This window comes from Sapajus apella, unplaced genomic scaffold (assembly GCF_009761245.1).
Source record: "Sapajus apella isolate SASKATOON/1434 unplaced genomic scaffold, GSC_monkey_1.0 scaffold28, whole genome shotgun sequence".
NCBI classification, from domain to species: Eukaryota; Metazoa; Chordata; class Mammalia; order Primates; family Cebidae; genus Sapajus; species Sapajus apella.
In genome coordinates, this window is record NW_022436968.1 from 15775615 (window position 1) to 15792289 (window position 16675).

The following is a 16675-nucleotide window of genomic DNA, read 5'->3' on the forward strand; positions in this document are numbered from 1 at the left end:
ATTTAGTTCTGCAGTGGTCTCTTAGGTACTTACTTAATTTGTATTTGAAATCTTTTTAACTTTAGAGCTAAAAGATTAGCATTTTAATATTTACATTTCAAGTTTATAAATACTCAGATCTCCTGATTTTTACTAAAAATTAAATATTGGCATAAATTCATGTGAATTATACTCTACAACTGGAGGACTTGTTTTGTTCACATGTAATCAAAGAAACATTAGAAAAACATTAAAATGGATAACTGTTTAATTGCTAGATTTACTCTTCCTTGGGCTTATCATTTTAGTGTCCTTTGCTATTTTTAAGATGATATGAAAATTCTTTATTACATAATTGTATTAATTGATTTTTTTTGAAATATTAATAAAATATTTTTGAAAATATTTCATCTGAGGTATTGGTACCTGTTGTTTTAAAAATGTGGTATTAGAAAAAGGTTTTGATGAATTATTTTTTATCAGGTATCTATAACTTACTAAATTGATTTTAAATACTGTATTAAGTAAATGATAATGTGTCATGTTGGAAACAATATTGCATATTCTAACCTAATTTTACCTACTCATTACTTTCATGGACTTTAATAGTGGGTTACTAAAATTTTTTTTTCTTTTTCCCTTTTTATAGGTTATTTTAGTGTCTGCCAACAAATTGACTCGTTATATAGAACCATGCCAATTAACAGAAGATTTTGGTGGGAGTCTTACCTATGATCACATGGACTGGTTAAATAAGAGGCTGGTTGGTATATTCAATGAGATAAAATGTTACTGCATATAAATAAGATACATTTTGATAACTATCAATTTATTCTATTAAAATATATTTTTATTTTTACAAAAATGGAGAATTATGTGCATACCACATTATAGCATAATAGACAAATACTATGAAGTCAGAATTACTTGATTGGAATCCTGATGCCAGTTGCTAGGTATATTCAACAATGTGTTTAATCTTGCCTTGGCTAGAGTTCCACATTTGTAATATAGTGAAAATCATAGTACCTACCTTTGTGTGATTATGGGTAAAGTGAAATGAATATACATATAAAGCATTTAGAACAGCAGCAGGCATGATATAGTAGCACCATGTAAGTATTAGCTATTACTGTTCTGTCATTAGTAGCATTAGTAGAAGTTGTAACTATTTTAAGTAGAATAACAGTAGCATAATTTCATGAGGGGATCTAGTTGCTATACCATTTTCACAGGGTACTTAAACATTTATTTGAGTTATCAACTTGAAGAGTAGTTTGACAGATTAAGCATTTTCATTTGTGAAAATATATCATCTTCGGCAGTCTAGACTTCTGAAATCTTCTACTCTGTAATTTGATTTTTTTATTGAACTACTGAAAGAACAAACGTCATATTAATTCATTTTACATTAAATGCTAATTTAATTGGAGAGTAGTGAATTTTTGTTTATATCTGAATGGATAACTAATTCTGTTTCCACCCAATTTATTTATTTAGAGACAGGGTCTTGCTCTCTCACCCAGGCTGAAATGCGGTGGCGTGATCACAGTGCACTGCAACCTTGAACTCCTGGGCTCAAGCAATCCTTCCACCTCAGCCTCTCAAGTAGTTGGAACTGCAAGAGCATGTCACCATGCCTGACTGACAAAGGCTTTATTTTTTGTAGAGATGGAGTCTCTATGTTGCCCAGGCTGGTCATGAACTCCTGGGCTCAAGCAACCCCCCTACCTCGGCCTTGCAAAATACTGGGATTACAGGCCTGAGCCAACGCACCCAGCCTATTTCCACCATATTTAAAAAGTGATATCAGACAAGTGATTGTCCACTTTATTACTTATGTTTAAACAGACTTCCCAAATTCCATTTCAGAAATATTTGAAGAAATCATTAAAATTATAACTAATTTTTAGTTCTATATGCACGTATATAACAACTATTATATGAAACCAACATGTGTTGGTGATAGAATAACGTAAAGAAACATTCTATAACTGTTATAGAGACTTAGAAAGTTCTGAATTACATTTATGTAGTGACAACTGTTATCAATACAAATGTTTCTCAAACATTTATCTGAATGGAGAATGAAGATAATTTATTGATGTATTTAAATTTTAAAAATTCTTTATCCATGAAACTATTCATTGCTTTAGGAAACAGTTTTGTCTTCTCTTGCATATATTGTTGTGCTCTGGTGGTAGAATTGCACTGACTACTGGGGAAGGAAAACAAATCCTAGCTGGCCAATTCTATTGCTCTTAACTGACAGTCCTTATTACATATTAATTTTTAAGACTGTTCTTAATATGTTAATAAAACTCATAGGTTTTTGAGAAGTTTACAAAGGAATCTACATCATTGTTAGATGAACTTGCTTTGATTAACAATGGAAGTGATAAAGGAAATCAGCAAGAGAAAGAAAGGTAGGTGACTATTGGTATGCAATTATATCCTTGCAAAACTATAATTAATCTGATACAAGATACCTCTGTAGTTAATGCAAGCTAAAAGAAATACAATAAACAATTCTTCATTCAATCAAAATTGACATACAATATTCATGAGAATTTGCTTTACATGTAAAACATGCTGGTGTGAATCAAAGTTTTTTCACAAAAGCCATTTTTAAATTTATAATATATTTTTTTTAATTTTCAAATGAAACAATTTTCTACCTTTTTAGAGTTATCTTCTTTGCTGGTTAAGAATATGAAAAAAGTTGCAGTTTGAAATACAATTATTATAACCTTATTTGTCTACATTAGCTCTTAAATGTCTAGCTTGTAGAACTTTTTCTGTCCTTGTAAAATATGTGGTATTCATGAATTGGACTTGGGGAATTTAGTGCTTTATGACATGAGATTAAATAATACTTGAGTTGTATTATCTGAATATAACTACCTAGATTTATCATGTTAACAGATTTCCCTTGAACTTTACAACCTTGTCAGCTTTCACTTTTCTGTCAGTAGGCCAAGTCCCTCTTCTCAGGTAAAAAGCACTTTAGCAAGCAAATTAGCTATTCGTGCCACTTGATTATTACTGGTCACTAGAACAGTAATTTCTCATTAGGAAATGTGAAAGAATTCTTGTCTTCCCTGTCATCCTGTCTCCTTTGAATCCGACCTTGAAGATACAGTGGAACCTTGATAAAATGCTTGTTGTTATTCCATGATTCCAAATATAGTCACATAATAAAGTTTTCAAGTGTAAGATCATAGTTTTTACACAAAATCTTGATTAAAACAAAGTCAAAATGTGAAAACAAATGGTTTGAATGTAAATCTGATTAAAGTCGCCACAAGCAGTTAGGAATGTTTCTATCCTACCGATGTCATATAAAAATGTAAAATTATAAAATTTGGCATATGTAAATAAATACGTGATTGTGTGTTTGTAAATATCACACACATATATGCTTTGGCTTAGGAATTGAAAATATCACAAGCTACTTGATGAAAATTAGCTGGACTTCCTTGCTTTCTGAATAGCCCATCAGAGTAAGTTTGATGTTTCTTAGCTGTATTCCTCGGGAAAGACATCCCATGTTGAAAATGAGTCCATGGTCAAAGAGTTTGATGCTGTTGACTATATTTCCTTCTTTGAGAATGACTGTGAATATTGCAGATTTCAGGTTCTGAAGAAGCAGTGCCAAAGAAACCTATTTAATTGCTTCTTTAAAACATACCTTGTTCAGTGTTTGGCAAATACTTTGGGAAGTGCTAGTTTGCACAACTATGTGAAATATTAAAATCTTGTATTTGCCAGTTCCTCCTCAAGGAACTCATTATTGCTTAGTTTCTTTTAAACCCCAGATCCCGGTTAATAGAGTCTCTCCTCTTGCAAATTTTTATCAACCTTCTTTTTTTTCTTCAATCTTCTTTATGTCAGTTCTCAGGAAGCATCTAGCTACACAAGACCTGAGGGCCTAGATCAATTGATAAAAACTAAAAAATTTGGTACAAGACTGGTCAGTTACAGCAGCAAGGTCCTTGTCCCCTTTCTTTCCTTTATCTTCTCTTTCCTGTATGTGTTTAGGAAAATAAAGGCAGATGTCCAGCTGCACAGGAAGTATGATTAAAATAGGGAAGAGAGTACAACTGCTAGGACACAGGGAAGGAGACACACACACACACATACACACACACACACACACACACACCCTTGGAATGTAAGACAGAGTATTCGCAGCTATCAAAGATTGCTGTAGGTAAATAAAGTTTTCACTGGAGGATGGCTGCATGCATTTCTTAATGTTACATTTCTGGATTACTATATGACAAACTTCATTTTGAAACATATTCATTGGATAAATGCTAAATGGACTTCTTTGATACATTTGAAATCATATTATGATTAACAACAATAAACTATTTTTCCAAGTAGTATATTTTATTATTTATTACTTTGGCATTTCTCTGGCTACTAGTGTTTACTTTTCCCTAATTGACTTCCTTATGCTTGAGAGAAGTTAGCATGGTAGAATGGTTATGCTTCAGATTTTCATATTTTTGTGCCCTGTTTTGATTTTATATATTTAAAGGAATTTTTAAAGTTACACTGATAGATGGGTGGGGAGGAGACAAAAAAAAAAAAAAAAAAGTTACACTGATAGAAATATACCTTTTGAAAATTACTCCTTTGGTGTTTTCCAGGTCTGTGGATTTAAACTTTCTTCCATCGGTTGATCCTGAAACAGTTCTTCAGACAGGTAAGATTTAGAAAATATTTGTGATAATAATCCAGTAAACCAATTGGATTGATTGGTTCATTAATTCAGCATGAATGGGATACCTGTGGAAGGAACTCAAGGGGAAGTTTTTCAGGACCATGGACTGGTTTCATGGAAGTCAGTTTTTCTGTGGACTTGGTGAGGGATGGTTTCAGGATGAAACTGTTCCACCTCAGATCATCAGGCATTAGATTCCTATAAGGAGCGTGCAACCTAAATCCCTTGCATGTGTAGTTCACTATAGGGTTTGTGCTGCTATGATAATCTGATGCTGCCGCTGATCTGACAGGTGGCAGAGCTCAGGTAGTAATGTTTGCTAGCCTGCCACTCACCTCCTGCTGTGTGGCCCAGGGTGGGAGTGGGGGGAACCCCAGCCTTCTAATATTTTTAAAACGTAATGATCTCTCCCTTAAAATATTTGGATTTTTTTTTATTATCTGTAAAATGAACATAAAAATTTTTATTTCACTGGGTTGCTATGAGAATTATTGAACACTCCTTAAGGGCCAGACATTGTATTTATGTATTTTCATTTTTCACTCTTCTAACAAGCCTTTGAGATAATTCGTATTATTTATCACTGCTGCCTGAGACGTACATTACAACCCAGATATCTCCAGTAGCAGTTTCACAAACTCTAGAAGAACCAAATTGTGATTTTTTCCAGTGGAAATACCCCAATTTTATTTCTAATGAGTTTTTTTAAATAATAGCTCATAATTCTAATCTTACTGTGTGCCATGTACTGTCTGAGCACTTTACGTATGTTAACTCATTTTGGTCCTGTGAAATAGATACTGTTGTCATCTCAAATTTAGGATGGGAAAGCTGAAGCATAAAAGGTTAAGTAACTCATGCAGGTTACACAGCTAGTAAATGCTAGAGTTGGGACTTGGACCTAGGTAGTTTGATTTCAAAGTATTTTCTAGGCAGTTTGATTTCAAACATTATGCTGTCCTGCTTCTCTGATCAAAATATCCACAAGAAAAATATTAAGGGTGACAGTTGTCAAAATAAATGTATTCTGATATCCATAACTTTTATGAATATATGTAAAAAGACTGCACAAACCTCTAAAAGTTATTATTTTCCAATATAACATGTAATAAATAATAAATTCTGAATACATTTGTTGTATTGATTCAGGTGTCCTAAGTTCTTCCAGTATGATATACATCTTATTTTGTTAGAGAATAAAGAAATACTTGTAATCTCTGAATTATTATATATATATATAGAAGGTACAGTAGACTGTCAGTAAAAATACTGCTGTAGATTTAAAACTTAATTCCATATATGTATATAGTTAACATTTTGAAAGCTTTTAATTTTAATTAATTGAATTAAGAAGCTTTTACAATTTGTATTTTAAATTTAATTTTATATGCTACTAGGTCCAATTTTATATGGTATTAACTTTTAAAGCAAGGATTGTTTTAGAAATTATAAATACCTCCAAACCATAATATAAGTTCAGTTGCTATATATTGAAAGCCATTTAAATTTAGGATATTGTTCTAAATAAGGAAGAGAATTTAAATATGTGTATTATTTTGATGCCTGAATATTAGTCAAACAATTTTTACCTTATTTACTTTTAAAATTGTTTAATACCTATAGCTTTAGTTGTTACACATTCTACAATTGTTGTTTCTCATGTATGAGTGGATTTTCTCCATGAGTTTGCTAAACTGAGTCACATTCACTGCATTTCTAACACTAGTATGGCCCATTATTATTCACAGTTAATATATTGTGAAGATTTTTATAGAGATTATATAAATATTATTTTGTACTTGTAATAAATACTTTCTCCCTTTAATCATTCATTATACTGTCACCTTTTTCTTTAAGTGCTGTGATTGAGAATATGGATTAATACTGAAATCCTACAACACATTGCTGGGATTAGTACCATCAGAGAGCAATCCCACAGTATAATTTTGCTTGACAGGGAAATAAGATTGTTTGGCACAGTATCCTGAGTAATGAATTCACCAATAACAAAAATGTGATTGATAGAAAAAATATATATGCCATATTTAAATATGTAGTATAGTATTTCTATGGTGTGTATATTTATGATATATAGCATTTTAATACACTATCTAGTTTACATAGTATATATCTACACACCCATACACACAGATACGTATTAATACATGCAGTTTTCTTATTTATTGTGATACATAAATTTTTAAATTGCATTTATAACCTGGTAGATATATAGGTAGACAGATAGGTTTTGAGAATTGAGAATATTGAGAAGTGAGAATTGGATTTCTTTACAGATATTAATTTCAACTATCTTTTATTTGTAAAGGGCATGAATTGTTATCCGAATTACAGCAGCGTCGATTTAATGGCTCAGATGGAGGGGTGTCATGGTCTCCTATGGATGATGAACTGCTTGCACAGCCACAGGTTATGAAATTATTAGATTCACTCCGAGAGCAATATACCCGCTACCAGGAAGTTTGTAGGCAACGTAGCAAGCGCACACAGTTAGAAGAGATTCAACAGAAAGTGATGCAGGTAGGTGTCTGATATGCATATATTTAACTCTTTTTAATTCCTTATAGTTTCAACTATGTGACTGACTCTTTACTCAGCCTTATATATACTATATAGAGAACCTTAGAATATATGAAACTGGTTTCTAAAACTGTTTTATGTATTGTTTTACAAATAGTATTTGGATTAAAGTTATATTTCTACAGTGATGATATTGAGCATTCAGCTTAGTGTAACAGAATGAACTGCAAAAATAACTGGTCACTGGAAACATCAGTTATATCAATGTATTCTTGCAATAAATAACATTTGATTATTGATATTTGATTCATTCTTAATTTCTAATAACTTAGTTTTTTGGTTAATTTAAGCATTGTGAAGATTATTTCTATCCTAGCAAAGTAACGCATGTAATTCAAATGATCCTAATATTGAAATTTTTATAATACTGATAGGAAATATTAAATATATTTAATTAATAGGAATTTTAATTTCTTTCAAAATTGATTTTTATAAGTAGGCTAAAATCAACACTAAAGGAAGGCATTTCTGATATTTAGATTACACTCTGGATTTTTATGTTGAATAAAAAAATAAATCTTTGAATATTTTATTTAAAAATACAAACTGGAAACATCCTAATTTTTAAATCTAGATTCATTGACTCATTAGATAAATGTGTATTAAGTGTTTGCTTTGTCAAAGGCATTGTGGTAGATTTTTTTATAGGCTGTAAAGGTAGATTTGGTTTTTACTATCAATAAGTTTAAAAAGAAAGTGTTAAGGGTCACAAGGACATGACTGAGGGGTTATGGGCACTTAAAGGTAGGATTATTTCTCTAGCTGCAGGTAATCTGGGAATACTGCATGGGGGAAGTAACATTTGAGATTGTCCTTCTAGAATGTATCTGATTCACCGGGCAGTGATAGATTTTGAAAGAATTGGAATTTTGTGGAGGATGAAGAGTAGCGTGAGTAAATCATAGCAGTGTGGAACCCCAAGTTCTGTTGAGGAGAAAGGAAGCAGTAGGCACAGTGGGAAGTGGATGGCCTTTCTGAGTCATAGAGTGTGATCTCAATCCCAGTTCTTCCACTTAGCTGTGTGACCATTCACGATGCTTCACCTACCTGAGCCTTGCTTGATCTGTCTTCTTTCTTTCCTCTTTTCGTCTCTTTCCTTCTTTGCTTAATTGAAACAGGAATAATAGTACCTCTTTTGAAAGGCTGGTGTTTGGAAAGAACCCAGCTCTCAATCAGTGGTAATTATTACATGTCTTTCTTTTGAACTAGACTCTACTTTAGAGGTCTAGTGTAGTTGCCGGCAAACTTCTGTAAAATTCCAGACATTTAGACTTTGTGGACCATACAGTCTTTTTGCAGCTGTAGCTGCTTTGCTTTGGCATTATAGTGCAAGAGCAGATACAGACATTGTCTAAACCAACATGTGTGGCCATTCTCCAATAAACTTTTATTTATTATACAAAAACAAGTGGTGGGCCAGCATTGGCCTGGTCAATTGATCTAGTTCATGACTCCTCAAATTAGAGCATCAGAATGTCATGGGAAAAAGGATTTGAAAGGAAGGAAGGAGTTGGATCATGGAAGATGTTGAATTTCAGGCAAAAGGATTTAGAATTTATTACATGATAACCACATATAAACTGGAGATTTCTGAGCATACGTTAATTATATGTGACTTTTTCCATGGACTCCATTCATAAGTTAGAGTTTGTTTTAAATTCAGGAAGTTTTAGCCAATTAGCTTGAGGTTATCTTTGAAAACCACAAAGACAGAATAGCAGAGCAGTACAGAAATCAGATTCTGAACCCAAGTAATCTGAATCTACCCTCTTCTACCACTTCCAAGCTGCTTGACCTTGGGAAGAAAGAACGTGCTAGTTTCTGTGTCATAGTCTCCTCTTCAGTAAGCAGAGGACAACAGGAATCACAACAACAGCAACAACAATAATACCTACTTAATAGGACCATTACAAGAATTAAGATAATTTTTATAAAATGTTTAGTGCCTGGCACATAATGAGTCTTCTGTTAATAACATGTTAGTTCATTCATTCAAAAAAAAGCTGAATGTCTTCAATAGTGTAACATTGTCCTAGGCTCAGCAATGTGATGGTGAGTAAAAATAAGGTTCCTGCTTCATGGTACATAATTACATGATGACACAAAGAGTTGTGAAATTGCAACTATGCCAGGTGCCAAGAAGGAGAGTGACAGGAGTAGGATTAGGATGAGTGAGAAGATACTGGAGATGAATCATGTTTCTTACTTGCAAGACTTGGTGTCTTCGCTTGCAAGACAATGGTGTTGCCCACCTAGGGAACATTGGGCCAGATTTGGGTATTACTGTGAATGTAAAATAGTGTGGAGAATCATGAGTTTGGTTTCAGAGTTGTTAAGTGTGAGGTGACTTTGCGACTTCCAAGAGAAGATGTAGAAGGGTAGTCCAGAACAAGTTCAGATGTCAAAGTCCAGGCTGGGATGTATTTGTTTGTCATCTGTGTGTGAATGGTAATTAAAAGCATTCATGTGAATAAAAACTGCCCAAAGAGAAAGTTGAGAGCACTAAGAAGAGCGCTTTAACCTAAGCTTTGAGAAGCTCTCACATTTAGCTGCAAGGTAGAGGAGTATACACCTGAGAAGGCGGCAGTGAAGGACTGGCCATAGATGAAAAAATGTGACAAGTTCTTTGTCATGGAAGCCAAGGGAAGAAAGCGTTTCAGGGAAGGAGTTACAGCCCTGTCAAATGCTGCTGAAAGGTTGAATAAAGGACTTAAAATGTCTATTAGAAAGCAGAAGATTGAGGTCATTGGTGACCACAGGGCATGGAGTGGCAGGGCCAGGAGCAACAGTGGAGTGAATCCAGGAATGAAAAGGAGGTGTGTGGTGAAGGAAGCAATGAGTATAGAGAAGTGGTTGATAAATCTGTCTCTGAAGAAAAGATGAGAAGTGGAGTAATGGCTGTAAATAGTGGAAGAGGGTTTGTATTCATTTGCAAGGGCTGCCGTAGCAGACTAGGTGGTTTAACAACAGAAATTTATTTTCTTGCAATTCTGAGATCAGGGTGTCAGCAGGATTGGTTCCTTTGAGGGCCATGAGGGATGGCTGTGTTCCAGCCTCTCCCCTTGACTTGACAATGGCCATCTTCTCCTTGTCTTCACATTTTCTTCTCTCTGTATGTGTCTGTGTTCAGATTTTCTTTCCTTATAAGGATACCAGTCATTGGATTAGGGTCTACCCTAAATGCCTTATTTTAGGTTAATTACCTCTTTAAAGACCCTCTCTCCTAATAAATATGGTTACAATCTGAGGTATTTGGGGTCAGAACTTCAACAGATATATTTTTGAGGGGAGAGACACAATTCAGCCTATAGGAGGGGTCAAGTATAGTTGTTCTTTCTTTTCATTATATGAAAAACCCACAGAGATTTAAAGATTGCTGGAATGTATCTATTTAGAGGGAGAGGTTGAATACACAAGAGAGAAGGAATAATTAATACTATCGAGTTCTCAACAAGGTGGAAGTAAACAGAATCAAAGCACAATAGAAGAGATTCACTTTAGAATGAAAGAGGGAGGAGAGCTCCTTCTGTGTGGCAGGAAGGACGGCCAAGGATTGCCATAGGACCATGAGGTTCCTGGACTGCTGCCTAGTAACGGACCAGTTACACAGACAGCAGGGATATGGCCGAGAAAGAGTTAATTCCTGCAGGGCATTGAGCAGGGAAATGGGAGGAGACCCTCAAACCCATCTCTTTGAGGAGTTCTGGGCCTGGAGTTCTTAAAGGGATCATGGAAGGTAAGGGGCTGGAAAACTGGGATTGTTGATTGGTTAAGGCAAGGGGGATGAAATCAGGATGTGGGAACTGCATTCTTTGGTGTGTTGGCGTCTTGTGGCGCCCCTCAGACCAGCTGAGTCAGTGAGGTCCTTCAGATCAGTTGGCATAGTAGTTTCGTAAGTATGCAGGACCTGAAGAAATGTCTCAAAGCGAAAACTTAATGTTTCACAATGTTTAGGTTGCTATCTATAGAGCAGGTAAGGGGAATTAGAATCTTGTAACAGGGTCCATGATTCTAGGTCAGTATGTACCAAACAACTATGAGGAGGCAGGTGAGACTGAGCTGACCTAATAATTAATGTTTAACATGCCAAAAGCTTAGTATATTTTTATTTCTCCCCTTCTTTTTTCCCTGATTAACTTTATAAAGTTTATGGGAGCAATTTTAGGATGAATCCAGAGGTACTCTGTGTATAAATCAGGAACAAGAAGTTTGAAGGACTTACTGCATGATGTCTTTTTTTCATAAAAAGCAAAAGGCCATCTGCTTGATGGTACAAATTGCAGGGGTAGTGGTTAAAGAGGATCAGTGGTTTGAATAGAGTGGAGGTGATTAAAAATTTTCTTTGTGGGAAATAGAAGAGTAAAATTACCACTGTCAACCTAAATAACAGACAGAGTGGCTCTCTAAAAGAAAGAGATTGTTTGCTTTAGAGAGTAGAACATTACAATGGGAATATGCATGTCATAGTAAGCTGTGTGCATATTCAGGGCAGTAAAGAAGACAAACATTTTTAAAGGAAAAAAATGAGGAGGATTACATAATTGTTTTTGAAGTCATTATCCTTGGCTGTAAAGATTAATAACAAGGGTAATGCCAGTCTGAGGGTAGACAGGTAGTGGCTGGACAGATGTCCTTGCAAAAGGATTTTTTTTTTCAGACAGGGTTTCAGTCTGCACCCAGGCTGGAGTGCAGATCATGACTTATTGCAGCCTTGACCTCCCAGGCTCACACCTTGGCCTCCTGAGTAGCTGGGACTACAGATACATGCCACCATGCCCAGCTTTGTGTGTGTGTGTGTGTGTGTGTGTGTGTGTGTGTGTGTGTGTGTGTATGTGTGTGTATGTGTGTGTGTGTGTGTAAAAACTGGGGTTTCACCATGCTGCCCAAGCTCCAGAAGTATTTTTTTGTGTAAAGTTGCAATGCCTTTGTGTATAGTTGTGGTTTTTGTAGTCCTTTGTGATAGTTTTTGTTAGAAGGCATACAAGCATGAGAGCCTCTCCCCATGGCTTTCTCTGGCACTATTCATCAGGGTTGTTTATTTTTCCCCCAGTGTTAGTGATTCCATTTTGATTTGGGCAACTTGCTATCACAAAAATGTAGCAGTATTTTGGAGTAGTGTTGATCTTGAATTTATGGCAGAACCTTTTTGGCTTTTTATGTAATCCTATCTGACAATTTATAGCTGCATGTTGAGGTTCAGGCACCAAAAACATGGGTGATAGGATTTATCCAACATTTGTGCTTTGCCAAATGGGATAAGTGAGTATGACAGAAAGACAGAGGGGCAAAGGAGTTAATGTATTGACAAACACATTTTTAAAGGATGGACCAGCTCAATTGGGTAAGGAAGAAACTGGAGAAAGGAGATGATGATTATTATATTTATAGTGATGGTGATGATGGTCACAAGATAACTGTTAAAAACCAGTAAACGTCATGTTTGGTTTTCTTTAAGAGGATAACAAGTAAATTGGTTAGAACAATAATATTCGGGATATAATATTTCCTGCACTGTGTTTTTCACAGGTCACATTTTAAGGAAATAATCTATATCCCTTGCCAAAATGACTATATGAGAATATATATTGAACTATATAGTAACATATTGATCATATGTCGGTCACACAGAGCATGAATCATACTATTTTCAGTCTTACAAATTTGAGGAAAATGTGAAAAATTTTTTTTTGCTTGTATAAAGATAATTATAAATGAATATTTCTGTGTTAAATCAGTGAAAATTGAATTGTTTCAAATTTCTTTTGTTTTCATTGACATCATTGAAAATGTAATATAAGACCAATCAGTAGCTTTGATAGATAAATTAATAAGTAATAACTGTGATATTATCACTTATTCCCCATAGTTCAAATCGGTAGCATAAAACTTCATATAGTATGCAGAGATTCTCCATACCGCTGCTGCTTTTACAGTTAAAAATTAGATTTCACATGCTTCTGGGTAGCAGACAGTGCCACTTCACTGAAATGTACTATCGTTATGCTCATTATTTATTGTGGCAGTAATTATGCCAGCACTGCAGTTGTTATTTCTGGAATCATCCATGTGCTTTTCTTCCTTTCTGGAGAGGAATCATAGATGCCAAATAGAATACAGTGTGTTGCATAAGCATACAACTGGAGGCTGTGTTCTCAGTTCCCCATACCCTTTCTCTAGGTTAGATGGTTGACATTTGCTTGACATGCCCTTCTGCCTAGGTTTGCTTTGCATACTTCTACATGTTCTGTCATGCAGTTGTAAAAAATGAGCCAGTCATGAAAGAAGCATGGATAGTCACAAGCATTTTTGGCCAATGTAGATATTTTTCCTGGTTGATTTTAAAAGGATAGTTCCAAGGTTATATTTTGCATATAAATGTAACCACTTGAAGGGTTACATTGATATGGATTGGGCATAAAACTGTTTTTCCAGTAAGTTAATATTAAGAATGATTGAGCAAGATATCCTGATTGAAATTAAGTTTTATAACCTAGTTTGGCAAACTGCCATTATTATTGCATGTAAATAGACTTGTGTACTGGGGCACCAACCTCAACTTGCATCGTTTTCATTAGAAATAGTCATATATTTACTCTGTCTACTTTACTGATGTTCTATACTAAGAGAAATTACTTTCAGCATATATTAAAGCCATATATGCCCATTACACGTATATATATATATATATATATGCACATTACATACGTGTGTGTGTGTGTGTGTATTTATATATATTTGCCTATTACTATGTAACTGGTTTTTTAAGGCAAGGAGACGTCCTTGCTTTATTTAAGATTTTTCAACTTATGACATTTCAAAAGTTCCATGTTAATGAATTATTTATCCCCAGGTATCACGATTTATATTAACCTACTTCATTTGTTTCTAGATTATTCTAAAATCAAAGTCTAAATGTTTGATGTCTTAAGTTTCTAAAAACTATACATTGTTAATTAGTTAAATGTTTTATATGCATTTGTTTCACTTTTATTTTTAGAACTTAGATATTTCTATTAAAATAATTACATTAATTATTTAAAATACTTAAAAGTCATTTTATCACTATGTTTCTATATCTGTATTTGTAACACATAGTCATAAATGAGAAGCAATCAATTCCCAAAAAGCATATGGAAAATTGTTTTAAAATGTGTGTTTATGTTTCCTTAAAACTTGTTCTATTTATTTCCATTTTTAAAAGTGTTAGATATAGTAGTTCAGGGGCTTTCTCAAGAAACTCATGGTTCTTATTGTAAAACACAGTTGTGAAATATACTTCATAAAGAGTTAGTGGACAGAAGGAACTAGGCTAGAGAAAAAGTAAGAAAAGCATAGAGGCTAATGATTATTAGTATTATTACCGTGCTGTCTTACATATAATGACTGGCATAATCCTGACACCTTGTATGGTGATATCCTTAACATCCTTTAAAAGATGAAGAACCAAAGTCTTTCAACTAGGAGAAGCAGAGCCAGAATTCAGACCCACTAGTAGTGGCAGAAACAGAATTCAGAATTCAGAATCATGCCTAGGGCTTTCTTTATATCGCACTGCTCATCTGTCTTTTTTGTGAAAAAGTGATACTTTCCTCAAACTAGCAGAGAGAAACAGGATCCTAGTACCCTGAACCTCCAAAGAGAACTCATACAGAAGAGTAAGCAGAAAAAATGGAGGTGTTGAGGAAAAAACCATTGCATTCTAAAGAGCATCTGATAATACAGTTTTGCAGATGAACTTAGCACTCTGAAAGCAGAGGTTAGCCAATGGTAAGTTATAGCACTTAGGCTGTTCGACTCAACAATAATACTTTGACATTTTCGTTTTGAAGTTTTTTGCTGTCTAGTTTTTTGTTTTTCTTGAGACAGGGTCTTGCTCTGTCACCAAGGCTGGAGTGCAGTGGTGCAATCTCTCAGTTTACCACAACCTCCGCCTCCCAGGCTAAAATGATTCTCCAATCTCAGCCTCCTCAGTAGCTGGGACTATAGGTGTGCAGCACCACACCTGGCTAATTTTTGTATTTTTTGTAGAAATGGGGTCTCACTATGTTGCCCAGGCTGGTCTTGAACTCCTGAGCTCAAGCCGTCTGCCCACCCTCAGCCTCCCAAAGTGCTGGGATTACAGGTATGAGCCACTGCACCTAGCCTTCTGTCTAGTATTAAGCCATACAAGTAGAAGAGGAACAAGTTTATATATTAATATTAATACTCTAAGACTCTAGGACATAAACGAACAAAGAATATGAAGAGATGAATCTCAAAAGATCATATACCTTGAATAAGCAAACATTTGCAACATATTCAATCACTAATCTTTAAAAAATACATGGAGAGATTTCTGTTTTTTCAGTTGGCAGAACTATTTTAAAAACAATAGTTTGTATACCTTGCAGAGTATTGTACAGTTCAAACTATCATTAATTGGGTGTTTCAGGTGGAAATCAGTTTTAGAAGGCAATTTTATAAAGTATATTAACATGCATTAGGATTACATCATCATTGGACCCAAGAAGATCTCTACTGGAAACCTTTCCTGGGAAAATAAAACAGAGAAAAAACATTATTTATAACTGCTATATATGTGTTAGTCTTAGAATTACTTAGAATTGATGGAAATTGGAAACATTCTACATCTTTGACAATAGAGAACTGAAGTGTTGATAGCAGGTACAATAGTTATTTGGGGCAGTACATTACTTAGCTCTTAATAAGGGTGGGTTGATTGGTTGGTTGGCTGGACAGTTGGGAGCGATGGAGGCAGGCAGGCAACGGGATTGGCTTTCTGAAAAAAAGGATTTGCAAAGTCATTGAAAATTGTTATAATAACAGTAGCCAAATGGAAAATCATTAAAGTATTATAGTTTAATGTTAAGTGAAAAACAGGATGAAAACTGCTTGTATTCTGTGAGAACTGACTGTAACACTTAAATTCGGAGTAGCATATGAAAACCCTTACGCATGTGAAAAATTAATGGAAGGAAATAGAATACAGTTGTCCCTTGGTATTTGTGGTAGATTGGTTCCAGGACACCCTGCAGACTGTGGATACCAAGATCCAAAGATGTTCAAGTCTCATGTAAAATGGCATAATATTTGCATTTAACCTATGGATACCCTCTTATATACATTAAATCATCTCTAGATTACTTATAATATCTACTGCAATGCAAATGCTATGAAAATAGCTGTTATACTATATTGGCTTTTTATTAGTATCTTAAATAAGATTGTTGTACTCTTTGCGTGTGTGTGTGTGTGTGTGTGTGTGTGTGTGTGTGTGTTCTCAAATACATTCAATCTGTGATTGGTTGAATTCAAGCATACAAATCTGTGGATACCCAGAAAAGGCTGAGTGCATATGTGAATTTT

The 16675-nt window shown here is 34.5% G+C and overlaps 1 protein-coding gene across 6 annotated transcripts in view; it reads left to right on the forward strand.

The window, feature by feature from the left end:
• The window catches only part of SESTD1 (SEC14 and spectrin domain containing 1), a 152914-nt gene that overhangs the window by 87352 nt on the left and 48887 nt on the right, over window positions 1-16675 (forward strand). For all 6 annotated transcript variants that reach the window (XM_032292799.1, XM_032292800.1, XM_032292802.1 and 3 more), the window contains 4 exons: window positions 629-742; window positions 2308-2405; window positions 4638-4693; window positions 7038-7249. In XM_032292799.1, the coding sequence (XP_032148690.1) occupies window positions 629-742; window positions 2308-2405; window positions 4638-4693; window positions 7038-7249 (480 nt within the window). The remainder of the gene's footprint in view (window positions 1-628; window positions 743-2307; window positions 2406-4637; window positions 4694-7037; window positions 7250-16675) is intronic.